The sequence below is a fragment of the Alosa alosa genome, chromosome 14 (assembly GCF_017589495.1).
Source record: "Alosa alosa isolate M-15738 ecotype Scorff River chromosome 14, AALO_Geno_1.1, whole genome shotgun sequence".
Taxonomy (NCBI): domain Eukaryota; kingdom Metazoa; phylum Chordata; class Actinopteri; order Clupeiformes; family Clupeidae; genus Alosa; species Alosa alosa.
Genome location: NC_063202.1, coordinates 32,893,760 through 32,910,988, shown reverse-complemented (window position 1 = coordinate 32,910,988; position 17,229 = coordinate 32,893,760). Strand labels below are relative to the sequence as shown.

The window sequence follows — 17,229 nt, the reverse complement described above, 5'->3', positions numbered from 1 at the left end:
CCTATACATAATGCAAGGGGAAATTAATCGCACATAAATTGACAAGTTTGGTCGGAAACCGGAACCCAATATTTTTTTTTTATGCCTTAGTACAGTGGTCCCCAAACTACGGCCCGCCACCTCATTTTGTGTGGCCCCCCCAAAACATGTCCGTGTTATATAGCATCTGGCCCGCACGGGAGTACGACATCATCAAACTATAACCTCCGTAATTTCCTCCATTCTTTCTCTATGGCGAGTCTTAACAGTACACATGTAATACTCTTTTTGTCCACTGGTTGTTTTGGCGCTGTTTCACGTTTGCCATTGAAAACGGAATGAAATGTAGGCCTACTATAGCCTAGAAATCTAGACGCACCCTAGCGGCGGCAAATTAATTTGCTCAGCCTGTACGTCTAGTACCAAACCATAGGGATTTCTATTGGCTGACGCTGTGGACGTCATCCAATCACAGTGCTCTGTTTTGTTAGACTCTTAAGGCGGGCTTAACAGGATAACGACAGTCCTGCAACAGTGAACAACAAGGAAGGTGGCTATGGTGAACGAAGAGCGGTTGTTTGAATCGGCGTTAGCGTCAACTCTGGAGGAGTTGGACTAGTGCTTTTCTTTGAAAGTTGAACAACACAATGCACTTAATACATTCCTTTCGAAGAAGGATGTATTTGCCGTTTTGCCGACCGGATACGGATATGGTCGTAGCGCTGGCCTATTGCATGCCTAGGCAGTTTGAAAGACAATTCTCTGCCCGCCCCTTGGATTAAGCGAGGTGAATGGTTTGATTCCAGACTATACATTTCAATGATATAGGATGGCCTGCCAGGCTAGGCCTACTATACAGTACCTGCAATCAATATAAGAGGCCTATGCTGACTGGATCAGTGCTCAAAGTATTCTAAAAGTTTATCAATTAATTGTTAATAACTGACTAACTTCTATTCAAGTCATATTTCTGGGACTTTCTGGGATAATTATTTCTATTTTTATTCACTCGTTCAAAAGAGTTCACAAAGTTCTCATCAGGTGAGTGAAAGTTAGAATGGTGGTCATTTCAGATGTTTTTGCCAGCACTTCATAAAACTCTCATAGTTTGAGAACTTTAAATAATTTTTAGGATACTGTATTGCTTGTTCACAACTTGAGCTGTGTATGCAAAGACACAGAGTTCAGAGTTCACACATTTTTGAATAAAATACTTTTGGGACTCCCTGCTAATACTTTTGGGAATGCTAAAGTCTTTTTTATTAATATTATTTTATTTGAGCTTCATTTTACACTGATATGGCATGATGGCAACATAAACACAGCTAGCAATAGTATTAAATTGCAGTAGCCTACTTTATGATTAAATGTAATGGAATATTCAACTAAGGTAGACTGCTAAGCACTAAGCTATTTATGGTTACTGATATACTTCGAGTCTCTGGCCCTCTCTTAGAGCCAGGCATAGTGAGCTGGCCCTCGGAAGAAAAAGTTTGGAGACCACTGCCTTAGCATGTCATTTGGCCGCCGACATTTTTGAAAAAATGACGTTACATGGTTGCAACTTCCGGCCCCAGTTTTTACATGCTGATTGGTAGGTGACAGGTCATGCACGAGTGTAGTGTTGGGCACGAGCGTCCTCGCGCGTCCATGTTGGTTAAGCATATTTCTGGAAAATGACAAATAAAACTACTGCTTGCTTGGATTAAGCTACTGATAGGCCTACTTGACTTAATGCCTACTTGGTTTAGGTTGTATTATACCAGACCTTGTGGTAAATAAAATAAAAAGTAAATGTTGTTGTATAGGCTACTATTATTTGTAGGGCTGGGACAACGCGTCGACGTAATCGATGACGTCGACGCAAAAAATACGTTGATTTGTCAAGCATAACGTGTGCTGCTTTTTAAGATTTTTAATCTTAGACCTTCAGTGTTTTCCATACGTTGACTAATCTGTGACTGGGCACCACGAAATCAAAACCGGCCACCACACGTTGATGTTCTATGTTGTAGGCCTACTATTTAAATTAAAGATAAGATAAAATAATTTCATTGAGCTGCACTTTTTACTCACACAGCCTTTCCTCGCCCATACTCTCTCTCGTAAACGAGCCAGCTGCTCCTCCTCTGCATGTGCATTTAACAAAATATTCACGATTGTTGAAGGATTGTTGTTGCCACATAGAAGCACTGCATAGAACACAGTGGGCTAAACTGCTATTAAATCCGCTTAGCATCGTGACCATGCTGCGCAAATTTGTTCAAAACTGCTGCATTAAAGTTAAAGTAAACTCTGCTAAGGTCTTATCACAACATAGTACATTGAGGAGACTAAACTAAGTTAAGTTACAGTATGCAATCAAGCAGTATCTCAAAGCTAACGTTAGAATACTGTTTGGATGTCAAGTTTAGCATGCTTACTTGCAGCTGCTTGTATTCGTTATTCATGCAGGGCTCATTTTATTGACTCTGAATGTTTGGAAAATCCCAATGTAAATGGAAAAGTGTTTTTCAAAACTTAAAAGTGCTTGCCCAAAGGAGAAGTACGAACCGTTATTTGAACTAACTACATTATGAATTGCATCCGCACATCAGCAGCCTTTGTGTCTTTGTGTCCTTGCAATTAACATTAACTGTGTTAATGTTAATTGCAAGGATTCCCACACGAACGTCTTAAAATGACAGGCACTCAATTAGACATACACTACTGAACTTTATTGAATGCTACCTCTGACTAAGAATGCATTACTTTGCACTTGTATAGTCTTTTATTTTGTAATCTTAAAAGCAATAAACATATATTGCAATGTTAAAGAATTCACGTTTTTTCATTCAGATATGTAAACAAACATGTATAAGTTGCTATTAGTGAATTAATGGGGAGATAATCGAATCGGACTGAAAAAATAATCGCTAGATTAATCGTTTAAAAAATAATCGTTTATCCCAGCCATAATTATTTGCCTTATTTGTGGGTTGACAAGGTAACTGATTATGACAAGACATTTATGCAAAGCAATGACCTATATCCAATTATTAGCCTAGGCCTACTCATTGTGTTAAAAACTATGAAAAGCTATTTTAAAACGCACAGGCTGTAGTTCCTACCTGTAGTCCATGACAATGCAACGTCGGTATCAAGTAACCTATGTCTCCCCAAGAGATTTAAAACAAAACTGTCAATGACGTAGTTAGTTTGCTTTATTGCAACATTGACATGATTAGGCTATGCATTTTATTTAAATGGTCAGGCTGCCAGTCAGGGCAAAAGCCAAATATCCAATAACAGTTGCAGACTCTTGAAATGCCTGCTCGAACCACAATACCCGAGGGATGTGATGCAAATTCACACTGGGTGCAACAAAAATCACAGCTATCCACAAGTTTCTTACGTTCCATGTCTACTTAATTATAGTCATTTTAGTTGGATAGCCTATTGCGCAATATACAGCCTGTCCAAATATAGCATTTAGGGATCATTATTTGTGTAGCCTAAAGTGGCTCAATATTGATTTGCATCATTTATTATCACATATGAACATCACATTAAATAACCTAGGACTTCAGAGACAGGGCAAACTTCTGCCACCATTCCCAAAATGTTATCCCAACCAATGAAATAAATTTGCGTCTATAACGAGGTGAAGCACGTTGCTGAGCAACTGCTTTTCCTCTGAGGGAATGTCCAATGTTCATCAACGACGTATCATTGTACCTTACGTTGTCTCCGTCTGTAACGTGGAATCTAATAAGCTAATTCTAGCTGGTGCCGGAAGCGAACACCCATAAAATGGGCTGCGGTTAATTTCAAACTTTTTTGACTGAAGTAGCTAGCCTAGCATGGGCCATTGAAATGAATGGGGGCGGGACTTAGTCACTCTCTCCTCCCGTAGTTACCAAGCTGGGATTCATGTTAACCTCACTAATGGAATGGAACTCTCACTAAAATTAGCGAGACTTATCGAAATAAGCCCGGTTTGGCCTTTAGCGAGGTTGATGGAATACCCCCTTGGTTCCACTTCCTAGCCTACAGAACGACAATGAATTGCAGCTTGCGTGACAGTTTTCTGAAGTGGTTTGTGTGTTCATGGTTCATGGTGTTTTCACGTGAAATGTAATTCTCCAATAAATAATAAATCCGAGATGTTTATCGGACATGCTTGGTTTTAACTGCAGTAGGCTAACGTTAATCTTAGAGCCGCTGGTCACCATGTTAGGTCCAAAGGTAAAATAACTTTAGCATTGGTTGAGTGATGGAGGCTAGTTTGATTATTGTCGTATTTGTAAAACATAAACATGGTTATACCGAGTACGTTATATTGATAACAGCACTGTAAGTCTCTTTCGTCTGTCATCCCATTCATTTTCTTATCATACTGAGAGGAACTAAGTTAGTTAACATTTAGCTTAAGACATGGTTTGCCGGTGGAAGTACGATGTATCCTTAAAAACAGCCAGGCCTACTGTATGTCAAAAGCAGGCTCAGATGAAGCTGGGAAGGATTAAACACGCGGTTTCCACACCGTGGTAATCAACTGCGATAATTATGATATTTGAAATGAAAACGGTAATTGTTATCGTCAAGATTTTTATCGCGGTTTACCATTATACCGGTAATCGTTACATCCCTACTTATTTCATACACTACTTATTTCACAGCCTTTCATTAGGAAACCAGATAGTTAGGCCTATTTCTTGCACTCCAACGCAATTGACTTTGTATACTCGCGCTTTTGGCTTTCCTATTTTGCAGGAATTTAGGATTTTTCCCTCCACAGGTACATGTCTGTAAATTAGGGAATTCGATTGCGCCCATGGGGGCGGTTCAGCGAAAAGACAGGGCGTGTTCCGGCGCAAACGTTCAATTCCGCCACAGAAAGTCAGTGGTGCAAATTCAGATGCTATTTTAAGGGCGCAAGATGTGTTGTACACCGATCTACAGACACCCCCTTGCACAGACGGAAACATTCAAAGCCTTGATAATAATTGTCCATTTCCCGGTTTTGTTCATGCATTGGTCACCTTAAAAATTTAGTAGCCTATATAGTACAACATCTACATGCAATATCTTTATAACAACAATGCGTAATTACAACCTATTCATTTGGACATCTTTATACAGCCCTATAAAGGCTAAAGTTACCTTTAGTTTTGTTCCAATTTACTGTTGTGTATGGCTTTAAACATTGTGTGCGCTTTAACATCAGCCTAAGCATTATTCCAGCTGCGCTAAGGTTTTGACAAGCACCACAATTTTGCCTATCCTGTTGTAGCTCATCTGAAATAACTCTAAGCTTTGCTATGTTCCCTCCATCCTTTCATTATTTTCAAAAAACGTTTTATATCCTTGATGGCCTTGAAGTCTTGAGTTAGTAAATTAGCTGTTAACCAGCAACCATAGATAAGTAAAAGAAAGCAGCAAGTATGGCTACAATTTCTGTAGTTGCTGCGTCCATTCATTGTTATTCTCTCTCCTGTTCAAACAAATGTTGTGCCTGCATTAAGTTGATGATAACGTCTTTACAAACTCTACTTTACAGAAAATATTGTAAATAGCCTACTGTCATGCAGTTGGAATACTGTGCGGAGTTGGAAAGTTAGGTCAACTTGGAAACTGTTTCTCGTTGTTGAGTTGCCTGATGGTAAGGTACGGCTGCAGGAGCCCTTGGAATACTGTGCGGAGTTGGAAAGTTAGGTCAACTTGGAAACTGTTTCTCGTTGTTGAGTTGCCTGATGGTAAGGTACGGCTGCAGGAGCCCTTGGCCGCCTGTGCTGCGTAACGCACACTTCATCTATACAACGCAGTTCCCATTTCTGCAAACCATACATAATTACAAGAAAAATATTATCACACGAGGGAAATCCGTGTGGTGTCCATTAAGATGTGAAAAAATAGGCATAAATCTAGCGTACACATTTCCATGAATCACGGATGTGTTGATCACATAAAAATAGGAAATATTAGACTTAAGTAGACGTGATGTTGAACTGCATGCCGATGCCATTTAACCCAAATGCCCCAGCAGCAGCACGGAAGAGAAGAACTTATCTGACAGAAGATATATACATTGTCTATAGAGAGGTAATGTTAGATTACATTGCAAAAATATCACCATGTATTTATAACCTTGTGATTCAGTGAGAGTGATCCCAAAACATCGGAAAGTATGTCTTTGTGACAATTCTGTATTACAATTTGTCAAGAGGAAAAATCAATAGCTAACTGTTCCCAACTGAACAGTGCTTATAGCGCTGTGAACGCTACTACTTAGTATTTCATGTCATGTTAGTACAAAACGTAATTTCTGTCAAAAGCAGCCTATGATGCATGGGGTAACGTGAGGTGAGTCAGACAGAAGAGGGGCCTGTCTTAGTAGCCTATCCTGAATCCTGTCCCTTTGAAACTACCTTAAAATTGTGTGATTAGGCACCAGCATAAAACAATCAAAATACAAAATATTATTAGGCTATATGTCCAAACCTGTGAGTCTAAGCCTTAGCCTTTAAAAAAAAAAATCTTCAGGTGTTAGTAATTAGACAAAGAGCCATTGCATACTGTGTGTGTTTTTTTTTATTATTTACTGAATGCGCCTACTGGGCACAAGTGCTCAGAGGGCTTTGAAGCCCAAGCCTTTGCGTGAAGTTGCCTCTCCGCCCTTCTCTTCTCTCTCCACAAAATTCACCAGAAGTCATAATTTTTGCATCTGTGCCCAGGGGTTCATAATCCATCCATGCATGTCCGTCAAAAGTTTGGAATACCCTAATTGACTGACTTAGCTAATGACTTGTTTGTGATTTTTAATAATATTTTTGCATGACACGAAAGTTATTGAAATTCTGTTTGGGTCCCACAGACCCCACCACAGATTTGGTCCCCCCAAAGTTAGTATAAGTATAAGTTAATACTCTTTTGATCCTGTGAGGGAAATTTGGTAATCCGTGAATTAGTGAAACACACTCAGCACACAGTGAACACACAGTGAGGTGAAGCACACACTAATCCCGACACAGTGAGCTGCCTGCAACAGCGGCGCTCTGGGAGCAGTGAGGGGTTAGGTGCCTTGCTCAAGGGCACTTCAGCCGTTCCTACTGGTCGGGGTTCGAACCGGCAACACTGCGGTTACAAGTCCGAAGCCCTAACCAGTAGGCCACGGCTGCCCCAAAAGAGGAACTACTGTATCTGAAGACCGTATTACCCGTTTTTTCTTCTCTGTCATTTATGACAGAGGAGACTCCAAAGGTCTCTTATGCTGCTGCGCCATCATGTTGACTACGGCCCTGTCTTGTACATTCTACCAGATGCGTGCTTGCTTTCACGATTGTTAATGTTTTATTTGGGATTAAATGGAATTATAGGCTACTGTTTGGTAAAGTTGCCCAAAAGTGTGAAAAGTGATTTGGGGAAAGCATTTAATAAGCATCATTTTATTGCAGTAATTTTACCTACCACCAAATGATGGACAGAACTCATAATAGTCCTCAATAGTACGGCAGTCAACATAACAGTAGCCTAGCCCTACAGTATGTGTGGCTCCTTTAAGTGAACCTGACGTCAGTGAATTGCGAGTGAGTGGCTAGAGAGTTTGAATCGTTTTCATTTAGGACTAAACGCTCATAAACGGCTCAGCTTGGAATAAGCTACAGTATAGCGACCAAATCAGAGTTTGTGAGGGAAACTTAGGTTTGGTTTCAACTGCGGGTAACTGAATAAAGCTGCAATTCTTCAGACTATATCTTATGTCTGTCTACTCTGTTGCGCATAACCTGCTGCAGCAGAAATGAAAGGCATTAGCCCCGAAGGTTTTAATAACTTATTATGATGACCTGTCTGGAACTGAAGCACGAATGGTTAGCATATTTCTAGGTAATAATACAAAACCCAAGCTAAAGTAATGCAAATATAATACTAAAACACAACTTAGAACTAGGCCTTTATGTACTCGTCCCACTAACGAGTTTGTTTATTTGTTTCCCCGACCAGCGCGGTAAAGTGCAAACACACCAGCACAAGACTGCTCTAGATAGGGCTTAGCTCCGCTCTGTTAAGGTTAAAGGGCGGATCATTCACGAGAGGATTTTGAGATGCACAGATTCCCAAATGAACACATATCCACAGATTTTGTTAGAGTGGTAAAATACATTCACACCGCTGACATTATATTAAGGAAAAAGTATAGCCAACCAAGCTCAAGTAGCTCAGTGTAGCAGGACGGACCTTACGTAGGCCTAAATTAGGACTTTAAAAAATATTGGCGCAAATTATCGGCCAGAATTCTGTTATCGGACCGATAATAATATTTTCATTTTTTCACTTATCGGCTAATAATATATCGGCCACCGATATATCGTGCATCCCTAATAATTTCCAAAAGAAAGCGCCTTGCTAAGACTCTTGATTTAGTATATTTCATTTAAAAATGTTCATGCAAGTATAGGAAATATTCTCAAGTTAAAATGTGTAACTCTGTTACTGATATGGTAACAGAGTAACAGCGATGTCACAGAATTCTTTCTAAATCTTCAACTGAGATGTTCTGAACAGCACCAAATGTGATGTGTATTGTCACACTGAATGCCTCTGGGTGCATGCCAAGTTTTGTGAAATTCTGTCCATGGGGGGCCATGCAATAAATTAATTTGTACATGTACATCTAGTGACTACACCCATCGGCTTGTAGATGGTGGTGTTGAGTGAAAGGTTGCCGGTAGAGGATGGTGACACTCACACAGTAGCCTACTCACTCACTGCCACACACACACCATCCCCCCCCACACACAAACACCATTAAACTATATAAAGCAGCGTGTAAACCAGTGTTTCTCAAACTTTTTTTCTGGGGACCCACTTTTTAAAAACGTCAGACTATTGCGACCCAACTCATGACTGTGGTAGTTAACAAACTAGATCAGTGGTTCTCAAACTTTTTCTTTCATTCCCCACTTTGATCAAGGGGGCATTCTCGAGCCCCATCTGTCCCTCATCGCTCTAAGAAAGTGGTAGGTCAAGCTTAAAATTGTCAAATTGATTGAAATAATGACAAGTTCTAAATATATCCTCTTCAACAGAGTTAAAATCAGCTGGTGCTGCAGATATAATAATAACACATATTTCTGTTTTCCAGCAACATATTAGGAAGCATAGGCCATTTTACAGCATTGTATATTCAATGAAATACCAACATGCTGCATTAAATGGATCCATAATCCAGTCATACTGAGCACTGCTGGTTGGGAAATATTTTTGAAATAAACTTTGCAGGGATGTGATGTAGGCCTACTGTTTAATACATGGGATCACGAGTGGCTCCCAATCAGGCGTTTCAGCGATTTCTCAGAAATCTCAAAGGCATAATACTGTCGCGATCGGTAGCTTCGTCCCATACTCAAGTTTTTTTTTGGTGAATGCAGTAATCTTATTTGCTAGGTGAAGTAGGTGCTTGTCTTTGCCTTGTAACTGGACATTTAACTCAAATGTATCGCTAAGATATATCAAATATATCGCTAAGATAGGCCAGCTTCGTCAAGAAATGTTCATTAGTGAAACGTGCTTGCAGATTCAAACATGCGCTTTTCCTCCAAGAAGAGGTGACCAGAGCTCAAACACGCCGATAGCACTTTACCTCGGGAAAGCCACCTTGCCTCGGCTGTGAAACAGTACAGCCTTTTGGTCAGCTACCATCTCTTAGCAAAGTCGCGGAGAATAGACGCCGCTTTTAGGGCGGGTTTTGATGAAATTCACCACTCTCACAACAACGTTCAAAATCTCATGTAAGTTAGTCCCGACCAAGCTGCCTTGACACGAGCGCTTCCCTGTGAATAACACAGTGCGTCCATTGCGCATCGGGTGCTACCTGGGCCCAGGCTACAGATAAAAAAATAAATTAAACTCCGGTTTTTCACGTCAGTTCGTGCCCCACCTGGCATGTCTCCGCAGTTTGAGAAACGCTGGTGTAAACAAAAAAGATGATCAACCAATCAAATTAGGTATAGTCACGGTCACTGTCAAACTGATTCGTCAGAACCATAGAAAGGGAAGCCAACCTCCCTTTCCTGACTATCAGTCGTTTTGTTAGGTGCAATTTTGAGTTTTGTTGAGATCAGATCACGTTAGCAAGCATTTTTTATGGACAGTAGAGATTAGGAATTGTTAGTAGGCCTACAAAAGGACTTAAAAAGTAAAACTACTTCTTCAACAACAACTTTAAATTAAATCTGACAGCAAGTCAAATCTGGAGGTTTGTAGCTTATTCGAGAGGGTAGACGTTTTTAGGACTTTCAAAAGAAGGAGAGAGAGAGACCGTGTTTGTTGCTGTTACGAGTGGCAGTAGTCCAGGCTGTGTTGTTAGCCTACATCGCTGATATTGCGTGTACATGGCCTATTATATGCTCCGTAGCCTACAAATATAGGCCTAATGTAGTGGTGGCCGAGTAACTTTGTGTGGAGGATGTCCTCCAGTAGGCAATGTGTGCGGGAGGGAGAGAGACAGCGTGTGTGTGTTGCTGTCACAAGTGTCCCGTGTCCAGTTTATTTTACATGGCCTGTAGGTTAGGCTACAGTATGTATGGCACTAAGCCATTCAGTCTACATTAGGCTAAAATGTGTTGGTCTTCTTGTCTGTCTCATGGTGGTCTGTGCAGTGGAATAACTGATTGCACACTGATTGGGGACAGTCCCATGATTCATTTCACCAAGTTTCATGTCTGCGCCTCAAGTGCTCTAGCGCCACCAATGTGTCAAAGTTGGTATTACATCCATGCGCTTAACGTTTGAACCGTATACCAATTTGAAAATTGAGATATTTGGAATCGTTGGATTATGCCGAGTTCAACGCACCCTATATGACGTCAATTTCCACCAAGTCTTTTATGTATCAACACCAAACTTAGTACATAGGTACAGGACCCAATTAGGAAGAGGCTCAAGAAAGTTGGTGACCTTAGACCTATAGGGGGCGCTGTAATTAGCAAAATTATGGTTTGGCCTACAACGGTTGATGTGTTTGGAATTAAAACTTACTAGTGGTGTCTGTTAATACTGTGGGTGGTCCTTATTTAATTTTGTCACAAAAAACATTCCATACGTATTGGCTCATTGCAAGAATTGTATTGTATTCCAAGCACAAATTTGCGGTAGAAATATCGGTATCGGTGCATCCTCTTACTGGTGACTTTGAATATGTCTGTACCACCCCCATTGTAAGAACTACTTAACATGTATGACGTAATGAATTTTATCAAAATGTTGCATTGAGCTATGTTTACTCATGTTTGCAGTGTGTGTCGTCTCTGGAGAAATTGTGCACGGCGTGTGCTTCGCACTCAGCAGAAAATTACCTGGTTGGCAGCCTCAGGTTCCTCCAGATATGACGGGCACATTCTCCTGCGCACTCTCTATGAAGAACTGGAGGTAAGAACAAGCTATCAGGCCAAGTAATGACATTATAAACTAGAGGCACCGCATAGTGTTACATAGTATGACAGCCGCATGGTGTTGTCACCTGACTCACAAAGAAAATATCCTGTTCTCTCCATGTCCTCCATGCTATTCCTGCAACCCCTTATTATGTACAAGTCGCGCTTCCCATGTCCTCCCCATCCCCTACTCCTATAACTCGTATTATGACCGCCGCACAGCAAAGCGGCAGTCATATATCCCCTCATATCAAACTGATCTTAAGAGAGGCAAGCAACAGACTGTATACATTAAGGACTAGTCAGAGGGTGCTTGTCTTTCTCTTCAGGGGTGCCTGGATTGTTTAAGGACTCCTGCTCTGATATTGATGAAATGATGGATGTTATCAGTAGTTGGGTGGATACTGTCATTCCAACTAAGGCCTTGAAAGTTTACCCCAACAGTAAACCATGGGTTACCAAGTCTCAGAGGTCTTTTGAATTAGAAACACAGCTCAAAATGAACAACCTGGGTACAGCCTAGTATGAACACTATACTAGGGCTTAAGGAAAGGGGAAAGAGGAAGTTAGAATTTAACAGCATACCTGACCCAGTACTGGCAGAGGATCTTAACAGGTCCTATGTCAGATTCGACACGTATGACTTCAGTAACAGACATTCTGAACTCAAGAAGAGTCCCTAGTTTTAATGAGCATAGTGTTGTTGGGTGTTTCAAACACTGCAGTCCAACGCCCTGGCCCAGATAACATCAGTGGCTGCACATTAAAAGTGTGTGCTGAACAGTTAGCCCCCATCTTCCATCACATATTCAGTTTGTCACTCTTCCTGCAGAGGGTGCCATCTCTATGGAAGCAGTCTGTAGTGGTGCCTGTTGCTAAGGTCAGTCGGCCCCAAATCCTAAACGATTTCAGGCCGGTTGCCCTTACATATCTTATTGCAAAATCCTTAGTAGTGTTGTCACGATAACAAAATGATGACTTCGAAACGATACCTGCCATAAATATCTCGATGCTCGATACTGAAACGATACCACGGCGAAATCCTAAAATATCTGGAAAAGAAAGGACGCAGACTTCTTGCTCAAATGACTCCTTCAAGTGTATTGAGTCATTTGTGTTGAATTTGGTGCACTTTTGTAGTGTGCAGATCAATTCTGGGTTCTAAACTTCCTACATAATTATTATTTTTTATAGTCAGTAAAATAGTAATTTGTGTGTGATTACGGTAAGTCCTTTATTATGACCGCCGCTAGCGAAGCGGTCATATAGGGATTGTCAAAGTCCCTATATGACCCCCCCCCCGTCATCTACTTCCTGAATTTTTGGTCAACGATACCCGGGACACCGAACCACCGGGGCACATGAAATTTGGTGGGTATGTAGCCCCACTAGACTTTTACGGAAGTCCCCCGTGCTGGGCCCCCCGAACCGCAAAAAAAGCAGTTTTTCCTAAATAACTAAATAAATAAAGAATCTTTTATGGTATGTTGGTCTCAAGGGCCCACATCAATCTGGCCCATAATCACTCATTTGTGATTTGCACCCCCCTGGTAAAAAATTAAAATGCAATATTATTCTGCTTTAATCGCCCCTATCTTCAGTTAAGATGTTCAGAACTGCACCAAATTTTATGTGTATGATTGACCTGGCATTCTCTGGGGGTATGCCAAGTTTCGTAGAATTTCATCCATGGGGGGTCTAAAAAAAAATTAGGTTATGTGTACATTTAGTGACTGTACACTCATTGGCCTATAGATGGCGGTGCACACATATACACATGCACACACACACAGGCACCCACATACTATCGGTATTAGAACGGCCGATACATAATTACAAATTCAGTAGGATTAAAAGAAAGGCAAAATAAATATTCATCATCATCAGCATGGCTGCATTTCCAGTATTGGCGATAAGTAGTCGTTTGTCCACTAGATGGCGCATCGTTGCAGTGAGACGTAATTTTGTTGGAAGTTAAAAGTAGGTTGGAAAAAGGACTTCCTAAGGACTGTAGTTTACCGCAGAGAACGTCTAATAAGGATAGGACGATGTTCACATGAATTGTAATTCCCATTTCTTCTTGAAGCCGGAATAAATCTGAGGATGTTTATCGGACATGCTTGGTTTTTACTGCAGGTACGTTAATCTTATAATATCAATAAGGACCTAGGTAATGTTACCGTTGGCGTTGGTTGAGTGATGGAGGCCAATTTGATTGATTGCATTTGTAGACAACTATAAATTGCGGTTATACCAAGCAAATTGATGGCAGCACTGTAATTGTATCTTTCGACTGTCATTTGTTGCACGTGCTACAAAAATCATTCTGTGCAATGGAAGATTTACCAACGTTACACCGGTCTGATACAGTTTTGCCCATACATGTGTGAGACTGAGACTGAGACACCTGTTTATTTTGTTTTAAGTGCGTGCAGGGTGTGAGAGGGGAATCGATGTGCTTTGATTCCAGCTTGGTAGTTGTAGTCTGTGAAATTAAAAAGCATGTGTGTGTGAAGTATCCAAACAATGACACCTTCATTTCATTATGGCTGCTTTAGCAACACACCTTAAGCTACTGTGTAGTGGGTCCCATTTAGAAGTGGCTACTTCATTCGCACTTTCCTTGACTCATGGAGCTGCGTGAATTTTATTACAACTTTTTGTCACGATATGGCAGTTTAAGTCCGCTTGATACTGTAAGGCGTGAGCCATTGGTTTCCAAAGGAGATTTTATTTGTGTCGCCAGCATAGCCTATTGACAATTTATGTTGTAAATAGGCCTACCTTATAAGCCTACCTGTAGCTTAGGGAAGCTAACAGCTTTCTATTAGGATCTAGTTTGTTAGTTACAGTTTTGTCATAACTCCCTGATGCATTTTTGCATTTAGAATAGCCAGAGCGTGGATATCTCAATCGGAAAATTAAACCATATCGGGTGCCTGATCTGCCCGCTATTTATTTTTTGATTTCTTAAAAGATTGTGCTTGGTCTGGTGAAAGTCAGACTAGCCATGGACCTCAGTTACACAATGCAAGGGAACATGAATCAGCCTATATTTGCACGAACAATAACGGACAACAGCTCTTCAACTTTGGCCCGTTAAAATGTGTAGGCCTATGAACAGTCTAGCGACGCATTTCATCAAGGCCCATTTGGACAAGTCAGTTATTTGCACCACTGGTTAGATGTAAAACAGCATTTCGTTTCAGACTTCTGTTACTTAATTTGTGCATTAACAATAACGTTTCAGACTACTGTTACTTACTTTATTGTCAATGCACAAATTATCACATGAACTAAAGATGACTAAAATCTTATGTAGAAGAAGAAACATTCACAAAAAATCTATCCATCCAAAAATGACCCTTGTTTTTGATAGCTGTTGAAAACGGCATGGAACTGACAGAGATGTTTTTGTTTATAAATTAATAAATAAATAACATTATGCTGATACCTTTTGCTTTTCCCAAATACAATGTAGCCTACAGGTGTAAGTGACCTTTCATCAATCCAGTTGCAATGGATGAACTGTGATGAACTGCCCTACTTGTGATTGTTTAGAGATTTTAAAGGTTTTATAACAATGCTACATCTTCTTTGGCTATTCTACAATCTAGTCACCTTTTCAGCACCAGTAGGCTACTTTCTGTGCAGCCAAAGACACACACACTCAGGCATGCCAAACAAGCATACACAAAAGTTTCAAGAGTGGGGGATGGAGTAAAATATGGAGACAAATTGAAGTGTGATTTCTTTTCGCGGAACGGATGTACAGGACTGAGCGGCGGTCATATTTTGTACCACTATGCGGTACATCTAGTTGTTTGTTATAGTTAACTTACATTGTTTCGTTTTGGCAATAAAGTACCTTTAAATAGCCAAAGTAGGCTAGATCAATGTCAGTGTTGAAATTCATGCATGCAAATCACTGAATGCTATGCAGAGGGGTCTAATTTTTAGGCCATCTGATGTAGGCTACCCTAGGCCTTCCCGTGTTTATGGGATTTCTTTGACAGTTGCAAAGGGTACCAGTGTACAAGTACGACGTTCCAACCAGGTCTTCGTCAGATAGGCCTACACCATTAGGCTACCTGTTGCAATAAATCTGTGTACATTACGTATATTTCTTTGCTAACATTATTTGCTACCACGTAACAATAAGCCGCTAGGACTCGACACGCTTCAGTGGTATTATATGCTGTGTGCTTTAATTAGCGCATATCAGGTAGCCTATCCTACTGGGCAATAATTATTGAACAAATTGCAGTCTGCATGCCATATGACAAACATTACTGACCGAATATTAAATAGATCGATTGCAAGTTATGGTAATGTTATACTAGTAATGTTATACCAGCGTACACATTGCGTTTTCATCACGTTAGCATATGATCAGTCGTTATCTCTCGTCAAAATAAACTGATGAAGGAAGGTTTGCTTTATCCAAGAAAAACCATACTCGTTTCAGTTAGGCTAGACTAAAACTAAAGAGATGAACTTGGCACTAATCATGTAGTGGTGTTTTCTATACACGGGTTTCCCGTTTACCAACAAAACTAGATGCGCGCGCAGCTGTGAGGCAGAAGACGCTTGGTGGCCGTCCACAACGTTATAAACTTAACCTAAATAGTTGGCTGCTGTAAGCTACAGTCGGATTTTTTTGTATACCCCTGTTGTCTCAATTATATTAACATCTCATTTCAGACTATATTTCAAAGTTTGACGTTCATTTGGATTATTAATATAACATTGTATTTTGTCATTTTTGGCGAAGACATGCATTCCGTTAGGGATATTGAACATATTTAACATTCTCTAACCATCGTGATTTCGATTTGGTGCAGTTTTCAGCACAAAAACTAATTTTATTCTTTTGCTCTTTTGCATTGATCTTTGCTGTTCTATGGTGCTTTCTGCCTCTTGGTTGCGCACGCATGTTTTCGTGACGTTCCATAGAAATCCATGTATAGCCTATTCGTTAACCTGTCGTTCTTTGAACTCTTTAAAAATGTTGGGATATGTCTGCGAGGTGCTTAGCCAAGTTCTAAGCGTAGCCTATTGCTTTTGAATGACTCTGAAACATATTTTACAAACGGGCCTCTGGGTGCCTGATGGCTTGCCTTCACTATCCGCGATGTATCCGAAATAGTTCCAGGATTCACTTTGTTTTATCCACAAGCCGAGGACTGTCGGCAAAGAACTATGTTGACGTTGGCTGCGCACTCACTCACTCAGCGCTGCCTGCTTGACACGCCTACTTGCTTAGATGTGTGCAAGGAGCATGGAGAGTGGGAGCAGTCCACACAGACACAGAACGTTATTATTTTAATGAAGTATCGATTCTAAAAATGTCGGAAATCGTATTGTTTTTTGCGTGAAGGCATTGTGATACCTTTCTAGTATCGATACACCATGCAACACTAATCCTTAGAGAAGCTGATTAAAGCTGAGCTCCTAATCAAGGTGCAACCTCTCTTGGATCCTTCCCAGTTTGCCTATAGGGCCAAGAGGGGGGTGCAGGATGCTACCATCACTCTACTAAATCTTCACTATAAACACCTGGAGGAAAGCGGGAATGATGCAAGGTTGCTCTTTGTAGATTCTTTGTAGATCGTTGTAGAAAAGGAGATCGATGGCTTCTAAGACCCCATATGGAAAGATGCATATTATTTCAATGAAGTTTTATCACTGAAAACGATTAGGCTATTTCTGAAAACTTTGGCCAAAGTTCAGATGCTGGAAAACTCATGGTTTCACTTTCATCAAGGGAAAACAGCGTGTTACATTGTGACATGTTGTTCCCTCATTCGTTTGAAATCTCTGATTGACCACCTGT

The 17,229-nt window shown here is 40.6% G+C and overlaps 1 protein-coding gene across 1 annotated transcript in view; it reads left to right on the top strand.

The window, feature by feature from the left end:
• The window catches only part of fbxo22 (F-box protein 22), a 74,085-nt gene that overhangs the window by 10,197 nt on the left and 46,659 nt on the right, over nucleotides 1–17,229 (top strand). Inside the window, exon 2 of the mRNA XM_048262887.1 lies at nucleotides 11,256–11,388. Coding sequence (XP_048118844.1) covers nucleotides 11,256–11,388 — 133 coding nt within the window. The remainder of the gene's footprint in view (nucleotides 1–11,255; nucleotides 11,389–17,229) is intronic.